Source organism: Aplidium turbinatum, chromosome 4, assembly GCF_918807975.1.
Source record: "Aplidium turbinatum chromosome 4, kaAplTurb1.1, whole genome shotgun sequence".
Taxonomy (NCBI): domain Eukaryota; kingdom Metazoa; phylum Chordata; class Ascidiacea; order Aplousobranchia; family Polyclinidae; genus Aplidium; species Aplidium turbinatum.
The window spans coordinates 30,712,885-30,735,737 of NC_137475.1; the positions used below are offsets into that span (position 1 = coordinate 30,712,885).

The window sequence follows — 22,853 nt, forward strand, 5'->3', positions numbered from 1 at the left end:
ACTTTTTTATAGATTTTCTGCTGCCCTTGATCTACTGTAGATGTAATTGAAAAGTTAGACAACCAAAAGACAAGAAAAGACTTGGAAAAAAACTCAAGCTATTCTACCATTAAAATTGCATTGTTTTTTGAGCTACTGCATAAGAATAAGTCACAGATACGTTCTTAGGAATCATCCGTTTAATTATTTGGAAAACTTTTTGGCTGAAACAAATTTCTCTGAACATAAACCTGTTTTCAGATAAAGTACTTAAAAGTTTAGAAACAATGTGACTTGGTAAAAAATATTGCTTCTCGTCGATAGTAAGCTGCGGTCATTGCAGTCATATACCACATAGCATGCTACGAATATCCACTTGGTTGGTTATATTTTATTGTAAGTATTTGATACTGCTTTAAAGCCGTTGAAAAATTAAAATCATTTGATGTTATTGTTATTTTTATTAAAGGAGTCTCACTCACGAAAATTGAAATAGCCTACACGTTTTAAATAAAGCTTACATTGTGAATTAATAGCAAAATAGTTTTGAAAATAATTTAGTAATTTTTATTTTGCGTCGCAGTGTGTACATCAGGGGTGGGCACAGTTGTTCAAAGAAAGAGCCGCTTGCGGATAAACCATAAACACCGGCGAGCCGCAAAATGAGTTGACACAAAATAACATATCAGCAATAAAAACACAATGATTGCTTATCTATATCAGTTTTGTACTTGATTCGCTAATCTTTGAAAATTTGGACAATAAGTTGTTAATGCTGTGCGAACTAATTCTTCTAAGTGTTCATTTGTCAAGGTTGCACGATGTTTTGATTTTACAAAGTTCATTACAGAGAATAAAGATTCACAACAATAAGTCGTAGATAAAACAGAAATGAGCCGTACACTGGTCTTTTTGAGTTCTGGGTATTTATTCTCTGGAACCTGTGGTAGAACTCAATGGTAGAGTGGCACTGACCGAAATTTTTTAGAACCACATCTTCTTGCATGTCAGTCAGTTCCATTTCTACAGCGGACATGTTAATGATGAAAGGTTGGCGAATTGGACAGCCATCCCTGACTACATTAACGTTGAATGAATTGTTGAGAAGGAGTGATCTTCCTGGCGTCAGCACTACCTGACTATACTCACTATGGAACAGTGAGCATTGTGTTTCGCAAACCATACCGGTGTAGTCTCCACACTAGCCATCAAGACTTTTCCCGAAAACCTGTAGATGAGCCTAGCCTCATGAGAGAAACACGTGTCTATCGCTGAGTTCTTGCTACACTCGACTGCCGAGAAACACATGTTTTTGGGAAAAGCGTTGAACTTTTTTGCTATTTGTTTTTTTGGGTCTTGTGGCCGTGCTAACTGCTGTCATATAGCCAACTGCATGATTTTCCATTCAGGCACGTTTTAAACCTTTCAAGGTTATGCCACCTTTTCCCATTCATTAACGTGCTGGTAGGTCTATATCGATTTTTGTAGTTATAGTATGTATGGCTCGAGCCATGCCTGCCATACCCTAGGTACGCCATGCACTGCTTGGTTGACAGCGTGAGATAACATTTATAAAGTATAATCTTAGTTTTTTTGTAATATTACGATTCAATATAAGAGCCACAAAATTTATGTTGTCGAGCCGCAGTTTGCCCACCGTTGGTGTACATCATGAAAAGAAAGTCATCCTACTTTGATATAAAACTTAATGATTTCAATCAGATTGGCACAATCGATCAACATATACACATAGTTTTAAATTTTCCAAACAGGTTACACGTACAAAACGTAGACTTACTATAAAATATCCCTGGTTGTTGCAACTTGCTATAGATTTACATAAAGTTTAATGGAAATAAGCAAATGTACAGTAAAATAATAAAACAATAATATGTTTCTTGTGATGAGTAATGAAGTAGAAGCTTATGTTTCGCTGTATTCATTCCAACTTGTTAGTATTGCTTGTGACTTATAAAATGACTTGAACAGGTTTCAAGTTGATTTTACAGGTAATTTTTGAATGGTTAATTTCATATTTTTACGCTATCCCTTTGTTTACTGAAGATATAGCGTTTACAGTGGCGAAAGCTTTATAAGCTTTACCAACAAATTATACAAGCAACCAAAATTGGATACTTTATTTACTTAATTTTGGGTGTTAATAAAGTTGTTTTTGAACAAATCTGAAATTTATACATGTCATAATTTCAGCTAGTGCAGTGTGGAGTCAAAAGTGCCAATCCAGTCTCGAAGCTTCTCATTACCTGCAAAAGTTCAGTTCCCCTGGCTACCCACATAAATACAGAAACAATCTAAACTGCGTGTGGGTACTTACGTCACCACCGACTTATCAGGTTGAAATTGAATTTGAAGATATTTCTACCGAAGAAGAATATGACGTTATCAGTGTAAGCAAAATAAGTTTCTGATTTCCCGATTTCGCTCACATTGTCGGCTTTGAAAAGCGCTGAGGAGCAACGCATATCTGTGATGGATACAGCGCTATATAAAAACACACATTTTTATTATAACTTTTTGTAAGACGCAGTATAGCAATAGCAGCTTTCCAGTTGTTGCTGCCAGCTGCTGAAATTGTTTATCTACTGTATTTCCGCAAACGAATCTGAAAATTTGAATGACTTCAAACCTGGCTTGAAAACATTCCATCTTACTGCACATTATGACGAAAAGTATCATTTCATCACCATCGTCACAGCGCCCATGCATGGTTTGGACAATGGGTGTATTTGTAATCCACAGATCGCTGCAGCAGATGGTGTATTTTGACCAGCAGACGCTTTGACATTTTTCTCTATGAATCAGCTGACTGCAGTCATTGTGGCCCTTCTAGAACTCAGCCAGAAAGTTGACTCTTGCTTTAAACTTTGTATGGGATTTACAAAAGAAAAAGAGTAACGGCAGTGTTGGGAATTGCATTCACGGCCAGCCTGGCTTGGCCAAATGACTATTTCCTAGCCCTAACCTTACGGGCCAGGCTGGCGACGGGAAAACGTTCCTTTCATTTACTTTCTAACGTACATGAGTGGCATGACTGCAATCAACTGATCTAAATATTGCCTTTTGATTAGTTAATAAGCCTCATCTGCTGCAGCAAACTCTAGATTACAAATACGCAGACGGTGAATGTGACGCCATATACTGTAAATGTTATTGTTATTATTATTAATGCTAAACAATTGAGGAAACTGAAACATTTGTCGTCATAAAAGTCAATGCAACTCTCACATTCTAATGATACAAACAAGTAAAAAAAAACAAAAAAACTCATTAAGTCATGGTACCGAAAATTTGATGCAGCTGTATTTTCGAAAACGGTCAACTTTCAAAGAACAAAAAGTTTCACCCATATTTATTTCATTACATTTAATAGCATATCATGCATTTAAACGGGTTAATTCATCTTATCGCAGTATGTGTTTTCAAATGCATACTTCTATTTTTAATTGGTAAATACCATATCTGTGGGCCATTTAAAATTCCAAACGGCTACTTGCGACAACTATGCAATATGCATCCTGATGAGAGTTGTGTATTATTTTGTACATTTTATTACTAATTTTGTTACAGGTGAAAGATGGATCCAGTAAAAGTGCCGTCTTGCTGGCAACACTAAGTGGGAAACCGAAAAAATTAAGAACTTACATTTCTTCTGGTGGTGTGCTTCGTGTAACTTTTGACTCTGATCGAAGTATTGGAAGTCGTGGGTTTAGAGCCACTTACCGACTTGGTAAGAAATTATAACAAACTGTGTCATTATACAGTATATAATTTATGTCATTTAAGGTGTACTACTGTATCCAGTCCCCATATTTTCTATCAAAGCAGTTTTTTCTCAATATTGCAAATATTGAACAGACTAACGGCACGGCTTGAGCTAGTCGATCTTTAAGTTATCCGGCCAGCAAAAAGTTATTTAGTGACTCTTGGGTCATATCATGAGTGCACGAAATATATGAAGAGTCCAGGTGCATAACGAACAAACTCCAATATTTGTGGTTTTTAAATTTTACCATCTCCGGTTGAGTTAACAACGAAAGTTTTATGTAGCAGCCTTTTTTCAGGCAAAACGATCAATATGTCTCAAAATAAGGCTTTAAAATAACAGGATTCAGCCTCAAAACGATCAATCTCAAACTTAATTTTCAGTCTACTCGAAAAGTTGGTTTTGGTAGTTTGATCGTTTTGCACCTGGACTCTTCATATGTTAAACATTTATAAAACAGCATCTTTCTTGTTTAGCTCTGCAAATGAAATACAACATCACTTCAATAGTTCAGTCTCATTTAATGGAAACAACAGTTACAAGTCACGTGACGAACAATGATAACACAACAAGAAAGGTATGATTTTTTTAACTTAGTAGGCTATAGCTACGTGGTCGCTGGAGGAAAAACAAATGGCTTTTCTTCAATTTGAAGGGCCCAAACTGAGATTTAGTTGTGTTGAAATAAGATATTATTTTCAACAACTTTCTCGAAAACTCGAAGTAGATAATGTAGGTCCCATTTTGGAGTATACTGCAGCTTTTGAAACTTTGCACATAAACTAAAAAAATTGAGATATTAGCTTCCATGTCCTAAATGCAATATTTTGTACTACTTAGCCAATTACAACAAGCTGCAGTTCGCCTACCTGAAGGTCTGTCTAGATATTTTGAAATTCAACGTGCGGTCAGACAAGACTGTGTGATGTCACCAGATCTGTTTAACTTGTATAGTGAAATGATTCTCAGAGAAATAAAAGGCATTGATGAGGAAGTTTTAATAAAAGGCATCTCATTAAACAATATCCGCTATGCTGATAACACTGTGTCAGAGCGACATCCCCGGACGGTCTACAAACACTAATTAACAAAACTTCAGACATCAGCGCAAAATATGGAATCCAAATTAATGACAAAAAAAAAATGGATGACTGTCTCAAAACAAAGTCCTGAACCCCACTTTGCACTTCACCAGGGAGGCAGTACAATTGAACAAGTGTATTTTTTTAACTATCTTGGTGCTCTGTTAACAGCAGACGCACGATGTAAAAAAGAGATACGAAGAAGAATAGACCTAGCCAAAGACGCATTTTATAGACTACGACCTATTCTATTTGATCGCAAGCTTTCTATTCCTCTAAAGGTGGGACTTCTCAAAGTGTTGGTGTGGTCTGTTCTCCAGTAAGGCTGTGTAACATGGACCTTCAACACAGAAACTAGGCGTAACATTGAAGCAGCTGAAATGTGGTTTTACAGAAGAATGCTCAGGATTTCATATACTGATCACATCACATGCAGAAGTTTTAAACCAGATACATCAAGATAAGGAACTATTGAATAACATAACTCAAAGGCAACACAACTTTCTCGGTCACATCATCAGAAAAGATGAATTCGAAAATTTTTGTCTAAGCGGTCGCCTTCTCGGGAGACGTGCTCGTGGCAGGCAACGAACTACATTTGTATCAAATTTTCAACGAAATACATCAATCAGCCAACCAAGAACACTTTGGGACACTGCACGACAAATGGAGCATTGGAAGAATTTACGAACTGAGCATCTAGTTCATCAAAGGCCGCATCGGCTATGATACTGCAGAAACCAATTGAAGGGCTTAGAAGCAGACCGGTCTAAACCACAAAAACATTATTTTGAGTAAATCGCAATTGAAGTATTTTGAGTACCAAAAAATCGACAAACAATACACACAACAATGCTTGCAAGTTTATTAGATATTGTGACAAGCCTCATCTGTTATCCACTGAATGTTTCAAAAAATCGCAATAACTACTGAACAAAATACAAAAATACGGTTAGACCATTGTGGCACACATTGTAACATAACAATACAAACTACAAAAATGCTGTTAGACCATTGTAGCATACATTGTAAGTTACAATTTTGGGAGTTCTATCTACAGTTGGATCTTTTAAGGGCTGAAGAATATTTAGGTTTGGCAGAAAAACTTTACCAAAAGAAAGTGTCAATGCATTTAAGGAATAAAAGCAGTTCTATTGTGAAAAACTTTTGGGATATCATTAACTCACACAACTTTCCTCTAATCATTTTCGTTTTCATGATCTGCTTCGTCTGGTAGCATCTCATCAAGATCCTGATCCGCAGAACTACGCAAGTTCTTATAGAAATCGTGATAGACAGGAGAGGAATATAATCCAACAAATCGTTGATATCTTTTAGTTTTAACGGGTTAATCAGCACAGGCTGATCATGAAGACGATTGAGAACTGCCAAACCATTGGCTGGTCGACCACGACTTTGACGCTTTGCCAAATCCAATACATTCCATTCAGTAATATCAGTCAAGTTGTACTTGAAATACATTAAACTTGATGATTCACTGACAAGTCTGATCCATTGAATTTTTAACCACTCCACCTTTCTGCCACCAGTATCCCTTTTTCTGATCACCCGTTCTTTTTTGTAATCACTTACACCAATAAAGTCTTCTGAAGACATGGGAATAACGTTGAAAGGTTTTTTCCTGTTTGCCTCTGCAACAATGTCCATCCACTGCTGCGGAATGTAAACATTCTCATGACGCTTTTTCGCGGTTTCTACTTTTGCAAAGTCACTATCGTTCGGAAGATAACTATGGCCAGAAACCATGAATTTGTGATTGACTTCTTCAATACCAAGTCTAGCTACTCCATAACTCCGTAAATGTCCTAGCTACTCCATAAAACGGCTGACCTTCTCACAAACAAGGTTATTAGCTACCTACCTTTCTATTAACACAGACAGTGGCGTAGCCAAGGGAGGGGTTTTGGGGGTTACAACCCCCCCTTTGGCACGCGTGTGACGTCACGATATTGAGAATGATGCTTTCAGTCTAAAACAAATTGCGTAATTTTCAACAAAACTGCATTAAAAGAGCGAGTTTTGCCAATACCAAACATCTCAGCCAGGAATTAGCAACAAGAAAACACAGAGACTTAGCTTTATTTCCGAAAAAGGCCGAAAAAAACATGATCTTATCCTTTTGCTATGCTACCGGACAGCACCATTTTACAGGAATATTCATACCCACATTTTTGTTGAAAATGCTCTCAGAATGCACCAAATTCAAAGTAATTTTTCCAAATTTTCTGGGGGAGGCCCCCCAGACCCCCCGCCGCTGGGTTGTCAAAACCCCCCCTTTCAAAATTCCTGGCTACGCTACTGAACACAGAACATCAACTCTTAATACTTTAACTAGCTAAATACTGCTATCTTGTAATTATGATTCTTGTTTTGGACAACCTATAGGCTAAAAATGAGTCTGCAATAATTTGAAGTTGCCAAAATTGCATCATACAGATTTATACACAACATAATATTGAAATGATATTGAAAATAGCCAAATTTGCAAATAATGGCAACTGACAACCCTGAAGCATTTGCACAGCAGCTGCTTTGGCTCAAGCGCAGGGGAAAAATTGTAGCTTAGACCGCTTTGGCTCAAGAGCAGGGAAAAAATTATGGCTTAGACCACTTTGGCTCTAGCAAATATGAAAAAAACCGAAGAGCTTGAAATTAGTCTGCTCATTTCGCCTTCACATACACGTGATAAAGGTTAGACCGTTATAGCATAAACAGATAATATCGATATCTGTTGAATGGCGTCTTTAAATCAAATTTGACATTTTTGGGGTTAGACCGGTTTGCCTCTAAGCCCTTCAATTGTAGGTTGAAATCCTCATATGATAGATACCAATCGCAGTTCTAACTATACCAAAAGTTCTGAACTGTGAGAAAGTTTACCTTTTTTAGGTAAATCTTTACTACAATTTAAATTTAGACAACTTAAATAAGAAAAATAAGCTGCATAGTAAATGCACACATTCTGATCCCAAAATCTTTTCATAGTGATCTAAACGCTAGTAAAAAGATTGAAAACCGTTGGACGATATGGTCATTTTTGAATTTGAAAGTTTACAAGAATTTAAAAGAGATTGTTTAAAAGTATTGTTGGTTACGGTTTACTTTACATCAACTTGGTTTTACAAATTCGTTATTTGCCTTCAGTGCTGCGTGAATCATAAACACTTTTTATCAATAAATGTCTATTGTAAAGCCTATATGCTTCTAATCTAGATAAATATTCCACCGAAAAAAACACCCTGTTAAATATTGCCCTGGATGAAAGTTCTTTGATAAATATTGGCCTGGTAAAAAATTGAAATTGTTTAGCTGGGAAATTTTTGTGTGGGGTGATTTTTTCTGGGATAGTTTTATCCATTACCGCATACCTTAAACAGCAAAACTTACTTAGAATTCACCTATTAGCCTACTGCGTGATGAAGGGTACAAAATTATGAGCTAAATCATGTAATATTGATTCTTTAGGTTCCTTTCGTCCACATAATGCCACAAGATGCTGTTGTGTCAATGTTTGAAGCATCAACAGATGGAGCGCGATATTCTGGAATGATAGACCCCAAACAAAATGCTATTTCAAATCATAGGAAATCATCGGTAGCCTAAATAGCATCTTATCCATTTTGATTGACTGTGACCTAATTATTGTACTAACCTATGTACCTTACAAAAATTGAAACGACGCCACAACATGACGTTAATTTTCAAAATTTAAACTTTACAACAAAAACGACCATGATTTAGCCCACTTTTAAAATCTAGTGCAGTTGTTTCTAAACTTTTCGCAAAGTTTTTACATGGTGGATCGCTTGAATCGTTTTTGATGGTTTGCGGTTCCTTATGAAATCGAGTACTACCTTAAAAATAATATGTTCGTTCATTTTCGTTTCTAATTTACAAAGGCATGAACTTGCATTTACCATGTCTCGCAATCTTGCTAACAAAGATGTTTTTTTTATTAAAATACCTTGCAGTTATCTCTGTTAACATTGTGGTGCAATATCGCAATTGTGGATCAATGAAACACTGTTGCGTTGCATTCATAACAAATTTTTCGACTTTGTATCTATGTAACGTTATAAAGGTATTCCACACAACTAAATTTGAGACTTTTCAAGATAGCAAAATCCGTTATTTTTGCATTGATTTAACGTCTGCAGACGTTGAATCAGTCTGTAGACGTTGAATCAATGTCTGCAGACGTTGAATCAATGTAAAAACAACAGATTTTGCTATCTGGGTTGTAATTTGAACTCTGTACAAGATTAATCCTTGTAACTTGTGTGCGTCATAATGAGATTACGATCAAACCATCAATTGCCAAGAGGAAAACGTTTTCTTTTGCGCACTTCCAAAAACTGTCTTCCAAACCTCAAAGGGTCCTGGGAACCACTGATATTCTAAAGTATTAAAAACAATAGTATCTATATCATAGCAAATGATAAGGCCTCCAAATATAATTCAGCTAACTTATGTTCATGTAACGTTAGTTATCCTTTGCAGTAACAATTCTTCATTTTATTGTACTGTAGTACACATTAGCAGACGTAACAAGTGATAAAATGCTTTAAACTTACCGGTAATTAAAACCATTACACCACTTTATTCTTGACAAATTAAGCCTTTAACCAATCTCGTTTTTCAGCCTCGACAGGTCACGTCAACTTACATAACGTCAAACAGAGAACGGTTAAAAAAGTTTTCTATTTCTTTCAATATCCAACCAGGAGGACGTGTGACGTTTCAGTTCAAGTACTTTCGTTTATTGACTCGGTCAAGATCTAGGTCAGTTTGATGAAGTATGCTGTGACATAATTCGTTTTTGAGATGAATTTACTAAACCTGTTTTCTAAGTAGGCTTTGTATACTATCACTTCGGTTTGACAAAAAGATACTCTGTCTGGCGATAATAGTCTGGCCATAGCTTTTGTTTCATTAATTGCAGCTTACCGAGGGCATCATTGGGTAAAAGGCTTTTATCTTTCCTCAAAGGTTTTTATTGATAAACAAAATCATGATGTTTCTTGCATTGATGGTTTTTGTCAATAGGGTCGTATCCCACTGAAAAGTGGTTTTGCATCATGTTGCCCTTGAATTGAATCAACATCCCTAAAAACAGCATAACTGTGGAAGACAAGCAATATTGTATCATGAACAGAGAATTAAAAACGAAATGATAGTCACAAGCTTAAATAATGTCATTCAACCAATAATGTTTCGTACACAAAACGAATAACTAGCTTTTACTATTTACCAGCAATAAGTGTTTGGTCATTATGACTTGGGTCTTTCATATCATGCTACAAATTTTACCTGTCGACTCTCAATGTATAAAATATTTATCCAAAAGTCAATTTTTTGTCTTATATCAGTAAAAGTTGTTTTCATAGACAGTAGACAAAGGATTTATCATTAAATTATTAACTCTTTCAATCCTGCATTCAGAGTTGAAGCTTAAAAGCATGTGCAGTAATTTAAAGATCATTGTTTGTTATGTGTGGGTTATGCTATGGTGGTTATTCTATGACTTTATGTCATTCAAATATCAAATGACTTATTGTCAAGTGCTATCTCAGTTGCAACATCCAAAGTGGTTGATCAACATTTCTCTGATCTTCTTGTAGATACGTGTACCGGGCAGTGGTAGATCGGCGGCAATTCGTTAGCGATATTTGCTTGGATATATACCTTTGTGAGCCAGCGCCGTTTCGAGTTTTGAGAATCCGGGAAATTGCCAGCATCAATACGGGAATGTTGCCAGTCAGAGGTCAACCCCACCCACCTGGATTCAATGTGACAAGATACAGGTACAGAAAGTTGACAAGTAATCTGTATTGCTGAATCCAATTGCTGTTAATAACAGAGAATTAAAAACTGTACGTTAATTTGGCAAGTTCCACTATTTGGCCAGCAAACGTAAGCGCTTCTGATATGCTAAACTGCCAAGAGTAAGCTTTCAAAGAATCTGTGTCAGCCCTAAAATATAGATTTCCTCAAGTAATCATTCAGCATCTTATAGTTAAAAATGCTCCATATGACTGGCTTCCTTTTAGGGTTTACAGACCCCATAGAAATGTCTCGATTTAAAAAACTTTAACACCGGATAACAAAAGATCCGGTTATGCAACGTTGAATAATTACTCAGCTATTTTATGCAGAGGTTTAGGATTATTGTTATTTTCACTGCGTTCCATGATTAAAAAATCCCGAATAAACTACTTATCAAGAGTCCAAAGTCGAGAATCTAGATGCCTACAATTTATAAGTTAGGCATTTGTGTTCTGATTTGATTTTGGGTGATTCTGAAGTGTAGATTACTTTGCATCATGAAATTGGTGCGAAATCCCTTTGGAATTGTTGAACATTCATAGGACCTTCATGAATAACAAAATTCAAAATTGTTAGTTGAACAAAAGATGCAAGGTCAATTGTGGCATTCAAAAAATAAAAACCATGATGCGACAGATGATTGCATAGTTGTCTGTTCAAAGCTCGCTAGAGCATCGTTACTTGTTGGTATGGTAGCCTATTCACACACAGAAAAGAAATGTGTGATTTCACTTTCCCACAACCCTTATTTCAAACTTTGACCACTAAGCTAAAGCATAATAATAAAATTTACTCACTACTGGTGTTTTTGATTTGGGTTTATGTTTAATCTCAGAAATTACGCTCATATATCTTATCGCCCTCCCGCAGTCAGAGAAACTATATCTAAAGATGGAGAATTCCAAATTCAATACAACAACCAACGCCTGTATAAAAATGGAGTTTTTTACATCGAAGGAACGTGAGTTGATGCAATGAAGTTTATTTGCTAAAGCCATTTATGGCAGTATGTAAGTTCAGACAAAGAAAATCTTTCTTGCTGGTTAATATCAGTTCACTTAAAATCTCAATCAGTTTATCAATACATTTTCCTTAACTGTGCGAAAACTATCAAAAGTTATTAGAAAACAAATGTGTGGATGCTGTAAACCACAAGTTAGGCTATTATAAGTGTCACAATCAAGGTGCAATGCCTCGCGATGGCTTGCTTTGTATCTTCAACGAGCGTGTTGTTTTGGTTGTAGAGTTCTGGTGCGATGTGTTATTATCGGTTATGACCTGAAGTAACCTCTGATTACGAAATCTGTATTATGTAAAATGTGTTTTCTGGAATCATTTTCCCTACGTGACTTTCTAGAGACTTCTGTTGTTTACATTTAAATGCTGCTTGATAGAACAATGGTTCTTTATGATGTAACCTTACGTAACCTTCTCGAAGTTACTGGACTAAACAACCAACTATAAATAGTGGTGTAATTTGTGTAATGTTTATTATGATGATTATTATGAGTTGATTATGAGAGTTGTGTTATGAGTTGTGGATTAGTAGTTGATGCAGAAATTATTGTTGATTGAGAATTTAAGTAATCGAATACAAGTAGATGAGAATTGATGCTGATATAAATTGTGTTCGAAATTAGAGTTATTTGAGAAGCCGTTCGTTAAAGTTCTTCAAGAAGTCAGATTATCATTTCACTAATAGAATTATTCGACATTTAATTGACTGCTTTTCGGTTTGACCCATTAAACTACGTCATTTTGTTTGTTTGTTTGTTTATCTTTATCCTGCATTGCGGGAAAGCGGACTTGAGCGCTATGCATCGGTGTACGCCTTCCGACATACACCTGACCCACGCTGCAGCCGACGGCAATGTCTGTTTCCGGTTGTCTACTTTACGTATGACTTAAATTTGGTACTACCCATTACTCGAAATCGATCACTAGGTAGAGGCAATTATCGTAAAGTTTCTTGCCAAGAGAAACAACAGCAAATGCGGGTGGCTGGAGTCGAACATGCAGGCTCTCGACTGCGAGCCCAACGCGCTAACCACTCGGCCATGGCTGCCGACTTTCCAAGTCTTTTTGGCTTGAATCTTTCCAAGTCTTTTTCCTGGTAAGAGATAGAAAGAAATCGTGACAATAAGCTTCCAAAATATAGTTTATTCCGATTTCCAAATTGGGTAAAGATCTTTTTATTACAACAACTTAAAGGGGCACTGCAACGAAAATATATAGCTTTTGTATTTATAGAGCTTTATGAGAAAAAGCGATTTGTAACAATAAAAATTTTTTGGGGTTTGTCGTTAGCCCAAAAATCTAATAAAAGGGATATTGATTTAAAGGATTCTGATTGGTCAAAATCTTTGATGACGTACTTGGTTGTTCAGGCAGAATTCAGAACCACTAGTTTGTATACAAATAAACTATAAACAAGTGGGCTACTTAATACAAAGAACAATTTTATACTTGAGTTTTACTCGTTGAGATGTTTTTTGTATGGCTCCCGGTTGTAGTAACGGAAGAAACGTGAAAGGGGTACACTTTCATCGTTCACCTCTGAATAATCAAGACAAGCTTTTAAAAAATGGATCTCTGCGATGAAACTCAAAAACCCACCAGTCAACAAGCACTGCCGTGTGTGCAGCGACCATTTTCTGGCCAGCGATTACCAGCGTGATCTACGGGCAGAGCTACAGGGCACCACATCTAAAGTTAGGAAGGGTTAAGACAGGGGTCACCAAACTTTTTTCTCTGAGGGCCGGATGCAAATTTTTAAGAGATATAGGCTACAATTATTTAGAATCTCCAGTGACTTGAATTGAGCACAATTAATAACAAAGTTAGCCGTGGAATAGCAAAGTTGTGATGAAAATCGAAAGGTTGCTGGAAATTTCTTTTAACAATTTGAATATAAATACTGTCCCAAGCAAAACACTGGAGAGGTGGAAACTGTATTTACAAAAGAATTTTTATTAATAATACAATAACCAGCAAGATAACTTTCATTTTCATTAAAAATCATCAGGCAAGTGGTCATCAATGGCTTCTTTGTATTCTTCGTACTGGCCATCTTCTACAGGAAATCTGTTGCGGATTGCAAGGACTGCACAGGCAGGAATTACTTTACGTCTCTTTCAACCCAATTTTCCATATATCCAGAAGTTGAAGCTGCGATAAGCAACATATCTGTACAACCTGTAAAAGAAAATGTGATTTACCGAGAAGTGTAAAATCATCATTTTTTTTTCATTGCAACATTATCAGTAAATCACAATGTAGAAAAGCCCTAGGCTAGAACTTTAGAACATAGGGTAAGAATGGAAACCTTAGGATTTGAGACCCAGGCAAGGGTGCATGTACAGTGGTAGGCTAACTCTGATCTCTTGATTTTTTACATTACCATAGGCTATGTGTAACTCACATATTTAAGAACAAAGTTTACCATTTGGGTTCTAAAACTGCTAAGTTTGGATAATATTTTACAACTATCTAAACTGACCTGTTTGAGATTGGATCTCGAAGATCCTCGCCGACCACATCCTTTAGTGCAGCCATAATTGCTTCTAAGACTTTTGTATCCAGGCACATCTTTTCAAAGCTGCCGACCTGGTTTATGCATTGGCGGGCTATGTCCGTTTTGGCTACCACGGCGTCAATCTCCTGGCAACATTCATTTTCCATCATTGTTGGCATGATGGCACAATTTCCACACCTACACCATTTCAAATTCTCCATCCGACTGCTGTCGGAGCTGGCACTGTCGGAGCTCGAATCCGAATCACAGTCATCTCTGTCAAGGCGCTGTCTTTTTGGTTCAAACAAAAATCTTTTTCTGATTTCAGACATCTTTAAAGATTACGACTTGTGCAACGCTTCCAGTGTTAATATATGAAGCTACCAACTGAGTGAACAACCAACTACGTCATACGGCACATAGCGCCATCCGGTGGCTGATTTTCTTTTCGTTATATTTGCCAAACAAAAACGTTTATCAAAAAAATTTTTCGAAAAAGATAATACTCAAACACCAAAGAATCAACAAAAAAATTTTCATTTTTCATTTCAGGTCCCCTTTAAATGCTGCTGTAACGAGTGGCTACTGCAATAGCTCCTGCCATTAATTTTGCCATGCTAGACGGGTAGTCATTACCTGATCTAGCCCACAGATGAAGTCAGTCCTATCTGATTGACAAAACGTCGGAAGAAAAGCAGATTACCACCTTACACATCTTGTGACAGTTTAGCTTAATTTTCACCGGAAGAACGTATCATGTTATTTTAATTATTTTATATTGTTGATATATGATTGCTGATAATTGTGGGAAATCAGAAAAACAAAATGACAAAATTATTTTGTTAAACTTTACATGCGCTTACTTTTAGTCTATTCCATTTATAGTTCAAGTTAGTATATACGAAACGTCTTCACAGCTTCTTCAGCAATTGCATTTTATTTGAACACGTTTGTCGTGTAGTGTAGCGCAAACAACACAAAAGTCAACACCTTTTGCAGGTCTTTCACCCATATTTTCTCTCCTCGTCTGCCAGCAATTTCAAGGCGCATTGTGTTTGTTCTGGACATTTCTGGTTCAATGGCTGGACTTAAAATTCGACAACTTAGAATAGCTATGTCAAACATCTTGCAAAATTTGGATCGTAAAGTAAGTAATTTTTTTAAAAGAATCTTCTTCGTCGTGTGAGCTTCTGCGGCCGAAGGTTTATCCTTTTCCAAACCCGGATTTTCGATGTTCCCGGAATACACTGGACTACCTTTTAAAAAAATTTGATAATACACTGTAAACGCTTGCGCAGACTAAAAATTAAAAATGCCAAATCCATTTTTACAATGCCGTTACTTTGTAAGCTTAAATTCTTTGAGATTTAATTTGTTACAACTACCACAGCCAAGGACCTCTTTATATTGAAGCACTGTGAGGTTTTTAATCAAGGTAAAAAGAATTGCTGGTTCCTGTACTCATTTCTGAATGCTTGAAAGTAGAGACATACGAAGATTTGCTTCCTTGCCTTCCCCACGGATACGCCAAAAACAATTATTAGAAAAACACTTTACTCCACCAATAGTTCTTGTTCTGATCACATTGTATTGATAGGTTTACTTCAATATCGTGTTGTTTGAATCGGTGATCCGTATATGGAGGGAAGATGTGGGATTAGTCAGAGCATCGAAGTCCAGCAAAGCATCAGCTAAACGCTACATCAATAGTTTGACACCTGACGGAGCCACTAACATCAACGGCGCCTTACTTACTGGTTTAAGACTTCTCACACAGGGTATGCTAGTCAAAGCAGCCAAAAATTTGATTGTAGTAGCATGTAAACCTAACCTAAATTCCATTTTCAACGCACCTAAAGTCTACTTGTTGTTTAATCATATAGCTAGTAGCAAAATACTGAGTACGGTTTACAACATTTATTTTCCATTTAATTGGCAAGAAATATAAGTTATAAGTATAGTAATAACTATATTTAATTTAATTGGCTCTGCTTTGCTTTTTGCTTGACATTAAGCACTTTTTGTAGTATTAATAGTTTTCATTGTTTAAAATATAAATAGATTTTTCAAAAATTTTCAGATTTACTTAAAAATCAGGAAAACATGAGAGTAGAGTGTTTTTCAACACGTTTATTCTATGTATATTTACAAAATCAACTAAACTAACAACATCATTATTGGCCATGGGCTAGAATCAGAATCAGTTTATTTGTCATATAACACCAACGTAAGAATAATAAGGGATATGCCATAAACCGCTATGTGTCATGTGACGAGGAAACAGCTAAAATACCAGATAAGTAGATAACGACGTAGATAAGTTCAGGTTAAACATTTTTTTGTGTCTAAAAGTAAACAAGACAACGTTAACATTATATTTGTGTATAAATTTTATATGTTTTTTTCCAGGAGCTCGTGGTGAATCTCCATTCAGAAAATCACAAGTTCACCCTCTTCTGGATTATATAGTTTTCCTCACTGATGGCCAGCCTACCATTGGAGTACGTTCTCCTTTATTGATTCTGCGAAATGTGGAAAGGCAGAATTCAAGAGGGTTAGTTGACTGTGTAAATTATAATTGTGCTGATAAACCAAAGTTCAAAAAGACGACCCTAATGTAAAAGCAGGTTATATTATCTGGTTTATTCGAGACAAGGACAGTCTTTATAGTACAGGAAAAAACATTGAAATATCAAAGCTCTCTACAATCTACATAGAGTATGGCGATAGTGAAGGATGCATAGTCTAAAATAAAAGAGTCAGATTCGAGACTGTATAAAAGCATTTTCAGATCGAAAACGTCGAGTCACGAGTCACGACCAAAAATATTTGTTAAAGCATCGAGTGAATCTCTACACCACACACACAACTTGGCGTTCACGCATACTGGCATAACTTCTCAAAAATTGACGTGTTAACTTTTCATCTTGCATTGTGATCTGAATTTACTTCTGCACAGTGGTAAAGATGATGAAGACCATTTTGTTAACTCCTCTTTTACTGTTTATAGAAAGCCGCTGAGCTTTATTGCAAACTAATTGCCATGATTGTTTCCGAATTAGACTGTTGCATGACTGTTGCAATGTTTATCATGGAGTATTTTTATTTTTTTACAAAGGTCGAGTCAGGTCAAGTCATGTAACCTCGTCGTAAAATTGTTTTGCAGTATCATTTATAAACATACGCCTATACGCTACGCCAGAGATAAAGTTACCTTACTTGTATTATTATTAAAAGTATTTAATCAAAATTTTAATTCACAAGAAACGATTTTTAATATAAATGAGATTGAGTTAAAGTTTACACTCATCTGTTGCAGCGTGGGCTACACAAGTCATTAAACCTAGCAGACTTACGTTTCACAGTCATATGATTCCATGCAATGTGAGTGCAACTTCACAATATTTTAATGTTGTACCCTTCTGACGTAAAAAACATTAAAAATGTTAATGTTAAGTTTTGAAAAAAATCTCTAAACTTACAAAAGTGTTTTGAAAGAACAATACCATCACAATAGCGGACGAATCGAAAAAAGTAGAAAATATAGCGTAAGCAGATAGCTACTGGAAAATCGTGAGCGGATGTCTCTTGGATGATAATTAATCGAATATGTTCACATGACAAGTGAATAATTACACTTAAGTTTTACACTTATATTTGTTTGATGAGTTTCGCTTAAATTACGCCTACTTGAGGAAAACGTCTTGTTGACTGCAAATATTTTTGACTCACGCCTTCCTCAACTAGTATGCTCTTGAGGTAAACTAATGAGACCAAACAAAAGCAGACCTAAATCAAATTATTTTCGGAAGAGTGTTTGATTGTTACGATGCGTATGCCATATGATCATACGCGCCAAGGCAATTTCTTAGCAAAACTTTCGTGCAAAGACTATATACTACAGTTTTATTTTAAGACTTTCTTATTTTACATGTTATGTTATAATTTGCAGGTACGGAATTTTGTCTATTGGCTTTGGTAAAACTGTAGACGCAACATTTTTGAAAAATCTAGTTGAACGAAACAACGGAATATGGCGGCAAATTTTCGAGGATGCAGATGCTGCAATTCAGGTGTTTGATCAAATGTATGAAATACCACAAATTGATAAAAGAAAATACAAAGACACAGCTTTTTATGTGAACAACTGAACTATGCGAATTCACCAACGTTGAGAAGATATTTTGGGCCCGATTCCGATGAAATTTTCGACCTCCATAATAGCTTAATAAGGCACCTCTAAAAAGAATACGTGATATGATGATATTATCTGTATGTTCCTGGGGCCCTAAAATTTTTTGGGTCCAGGTTTAAAAATATCTACAGTACCTCCTGTCAACATTAATTATTGACGGTAGAAGCATCTCTTCAAAGGCCAGGCAATCTTAAAATAAAATAAGACCAAGCATTATACAGCATTATATACGCATTATATATTATACATATTACATAATAATATAAAGCTTTGGTAGAGAGTTTGCTTTATTGAACCATAGAAAAATAAAACATAGTAACTTTAGCGGGTTTAGCATACTTTATTTCACACAAAATATAACATAATTAAAATAAAATAAACTCAAACGTTTTCGACACGTACGTGTGTCCTCATCAGGAATTAAATCTGCAATACATAAAATGAAAAATCGTAAGATAAATTTGACTATGCACTGTAACTGTAACAACACTCTGGACTGAAAGCACAAACTGAACAAATGATACAAAAATGATTGCGAGTAAATTATGCGGTGGGAAACAGATCACATGAGGTGTAGACTACAGGCATTGGACAAAACAATTAGAACACACACAAAAGGAACGATGAGCCACAGGCAAATAACTGCCGGTTGAGAGATGGATTGTTACGTTTGATTTTTAAGGCTTCCATGATCTTAGTCTGAAAATCAGATCTGCGTCGAGAGATGATTTTAAATTGGTCGATCGAGACATTGTCAGTGCACGTTTCACAAGAGGCGATGTGCTCTTTAATTGCACTTTTAGTTGTTAGGTTTGGGTTTAAGTGCTCCCGGGCCCTTGTCAACAAATGTCTGGTTGACATACCAATGAGAAAAAGGGGGTAGGCGACTTCAGTTCAACTGAAGTCGCCTACCCCCTTTGCTCTTTCTTCAATTGTTATGTATAAATTTAGTTGTTTGCTTGACGCAAACCAGACATACATTGGTATGTCAACCAGACATTTGTTGACAAGAGCCGGGGAGCACTTAAACCCAAACCTAACAACTAAAAGTGCAATTAAAGAGCACATCGCCTCTTGTGAAACGTGCACTGACAATGTCTCGATCGACCAATTTAAAATCATCTCTCGACGCAGATCTGATTTTCAGACTAAGATCATGGAAGCCTTAAGAATCAAACGTAACAATCCATCTCTCAACCGGCAGTTATTCGCCTGTGGCTCATCGTTCCTTTTGTGTGTGTTCTAATTGTTTTGTCCAATGCCTGTAGTCTACACCTCATGTGATCTGTTTCCCACCGCATAATTTACTCGCAATCATTTTTGTATCATTTGTTCAGTTTGTGCTTTCAGTCCAGAGTGTCGTGACAGTTACAGTACATAGTTGTGGTACTCGATTTCGGACGTTTCTGTCCTGAAGCGCTTTGCGCTGACGCTGATTAATTTGTACGCTTACTTTGTTTGCCACAGTTGAGTTCTGTCTTGTGTACTGAGCTGCAGTTGCTTTGTTTAGTTTAACCTTTAGTAGAAGTGTTGTTTGTTGAGTTTTGTGAGTTAACCTTATTGTGTTTTAGGTTTATGCAACTTCTTAGTTAATTAAAACCAACTTAGTTTGTGTGACTAAATGTATGGTATTACAATTTAATTAACTAAGATTAGCGGCAAAGCTGGCCATGGATAAAGTGCTGAAACCTGCAAGGTTTGATGTCAGCCCGAATACTCAAGATGCAGCAAAACTGTGGCGACACTGGCTTGTCACGTTTGAAAACTTCGTTGCTACTTTGCCGTCAGAGAACCTGAACAAATTGAATGTACTCATCAATTACGTAGCAGCCGATATTTACGACTTGTTCAGCGAAGCTACTACCTATGAAGACGCCTTAAGAGTTCTTAAAGCAGCTTTCGTTAAAACACCTAATGAAATTTTTGCGAGACATGCCTTATCCACTCGTAAACAGCTTCCAGAAGAGTCCTTGGATGAATTTTTTCAAATTCTGAAGAATATGAGTAAAGATTGCAATTTTCAACAAGTAACTGCCACTGTTCACAGAGATGAGGCCATTAGAGATGCTTTCATAAGCGGTATTTTAAATAGTAGTATTCGACAACGTCTCCTTGAAAATCAAACGCTAACACTTGCAAACGCATTTGATCAAGCGAGGGTTTTAGATGTAGCACGAAAAAGCTCGGAATGCTACAGAAGTCAGGATGTCGGTTTGTCGATCAATACATCATGTGTTGAAAAAGAAGAGTTTGCGTCTAAAAGTGTCGAGGAATCAACTCTTTCTTTTACAAAAAGGACTTGCTTCTTCTGTGGTTCAGACTATCATCCCCGTTCGTCGTGTCCTGCTCGCGAGGCTACTTGCCACAAATGCAAGAAAAAGGGGCACTACCAGCGTGTATGTCGAGCAAAACCGACCAAGTCTTTAAACGCAACAGTTCGAAATCTTACACTTGCTACTACAAGGCCTGTTGGTGTACCTGATAGTTTAAGAAAGTCCTCCATCCACGTCGTTGTTAACGGTCAACATGCGACTGCCCTCGTTGACTCGGGAAGTACGGACAATTTCATTCACTCAAGAGTGGCAAAGCGTTGCTCCTTGGAAATAACTCCGAGTCGGGAAAGCGTTTCAATGGCCACTCAGAACTTGTGTGCTGAAGTTGAAGGACATTGCATTGCCAGTATTCGTGTTGGCGATAGGCATTATCGTCTTAAACTGTTTGTGTTTCCAAACCTGTGTGCAGATATTATACTGGGACAGGATTGGCAAGCCAAACACGAAAGTGTAACGATCAAGTACGGCGGAGAAGAACCACCTGTAAAAATCTGTAACTTGACCACCTTGGATGCTCCACCACCGCCGTTGTTTCTGCATTTGTCCCCGGAATGTAAGCCTACTGCCACCAAGTCGCGTAGGTACAGTCGCGAAGATCACGATTTCATCAAGAATGAAACTGAAAGATTACTTTCAGAAGGGATTATAGAACCAAGCAACTCACCCTGGAGAGCACAAGTGGTTGTCACGAGAAATGAACGTCAGAAAAAAAGGTTAGTCGTTGACTATTCGCAAACGATAAACAAGTACACTAACCTAGATGCATATCCATTACCAAGGATAGATGATACTGTGAACAAAATTGCGCAGTATCGTGTGTTCAGTACCGTGGACTTGAAAAGCGCGTATCATCAAGTCGCTATTCGAGACGAAGATAAAAAATACACTGCTTTCGAAGCCAATGGTCGACTTTACCAATTCCGTAGAATACCCTTCGGTGTTACGAATGGCGTAGCTGCGTTCCAAAGAATTATGGACAATTTTATTACTGGCGAACATTTATGTGATACTTTTGCGTATTTAGATAACGTAACCATTTGTGGTAAAGATCAAGCACATCACGATCAAAACCTTCATCGCTTTCTGGAAGCAGCTAAAAGTAAAAATCTGGTTTACAACGAAAACAAGTGCATATTTTCCACGACAACTTTAAGCATTCTCGGAAATGTAGTTTGTAATGGTCAAATAAAGCCAGATCCCGATAGACTTAAACCTTTACAAGATCTTCCCCCTCCCTCCAACATGAAAAGTCAAAAGCGTGTTATGGGATTATTTGCTTATTATTCACTGTGGATACGCAATTTTTCTGACAAAATCAGACCTCTTAATCAAAACAAATCGTTTCCACTTAATTCAGAAGCATTATCAGCTTTCCAGCAGCTCAAGCGTGAAATCGAAAATTCAGTAGTTGCTTCTATTGACGAAGCACTACCCTTTCAAATTGAAACCGATGCTTCAGAGTTTGCTTTAGCCGCAACGCTTAATCAAAATGGCCGCCCAGTGGCATTTTTTTCCAGAACTTTGCAAGGGTCCGAACTGAAACATTCAGCAGTTGAAAAAGAGGCAGCCGCCATTATTGAATCCGTTCGGAAGTGGAAACACTATCTCACAGGCAAACGATTTACTTTAATTACTGACCAGAAGTCAGTTGCCTACATGTTTGACACAAAGCACAAAGGTAAAATTAAGAACGATAAAATCATGAGATGGCGCATTGAACTTTGTACTTATGATTTCGATATCATCTATAGATGTGGGAAAGAAAACGTTCCAGCTGACACACTTTCTCGTATTAAATGCATGACACTGAGTAAAAATACCTTGAAAAGTTTACATGATTCTCTTTGCCATCCAGGTGAGACGCGCATGGCCCACTTTGTGAAAATTAGAAATTTACCTTTCTCACTCGATCAAATTCGCGATGTTATCCGATCCTGTAAAACTTGTTGCGAGTGTAAGCCCCGTTTTTATCGACCCAACGCAATGCATTTGATAAAGGCTACTCAACCTTTTGAAAGACTGAGTATGGATTTCAAGGGACCCTTACCGTCTACTAATAAAAATCGATTTATACTAGTAATATGTGATGAGTACTCCAGATTTCCATTTGCTTTCCCTT

At 36.8% G+C, this 22,853-nt stretch overlaps 1 protein-coding gene across 1 annotated transcript in view; it reads left to right on the plus strand.

Annotated features, from left to right (window-relative positions):
- Positions 1-240: 240 nt before the first annotated feature.
- The window catches only part of LOC145769326 (inter-alpha-trypsin inhibitor heavy chain H3-like), a 33,125-nt gene continuing 10,512 nt past the window's right edge, over positions 241-22,853 (plus strand). The window contains exons 1-12 of the mRNA XM_082580926.1: positions 241-375; positions 2,191-2,387; positions 3,568-3,727; positions 4,240-4,340; positions 8,332-8,460; positions 9,509-9,648; positions 10,488-10,670; positions 11,528-11,653; positions 15,206-15,353; positions 15,804-15,984; positions 16,616-16,760; positions 18,159-18,279. Coding sequence (XP_082437052.1) covers positions 339-375; positions 2,191-2,387; positions 3,568-3,727; positions 4,240-4,340; positions 8,332-8,460; positions 9,509-9,648; positions 10,488-10,670; positions 11,528-11,653; positions 15,206-15,353; positions 15,804-15,984; positions 16,616-16,760; positions 18,159-18,279 — 1,668 coding nt within the window. The 5' untranslated portion in view covers positions 241-338. The remainder of the gene's footprint in view (positions 376-2,190; positions 2,388-3,567; positions 3,728-4,239; positions 4,341-8,331; positions 8,461-9,508; positions 9,649-10,487; positions 10,671-11,527; positions 11,654-15,205; positions 15,354-15,803; positions 15,985-16,615; positions 16,761-18,158; positions 18,280-22,853) is intronic.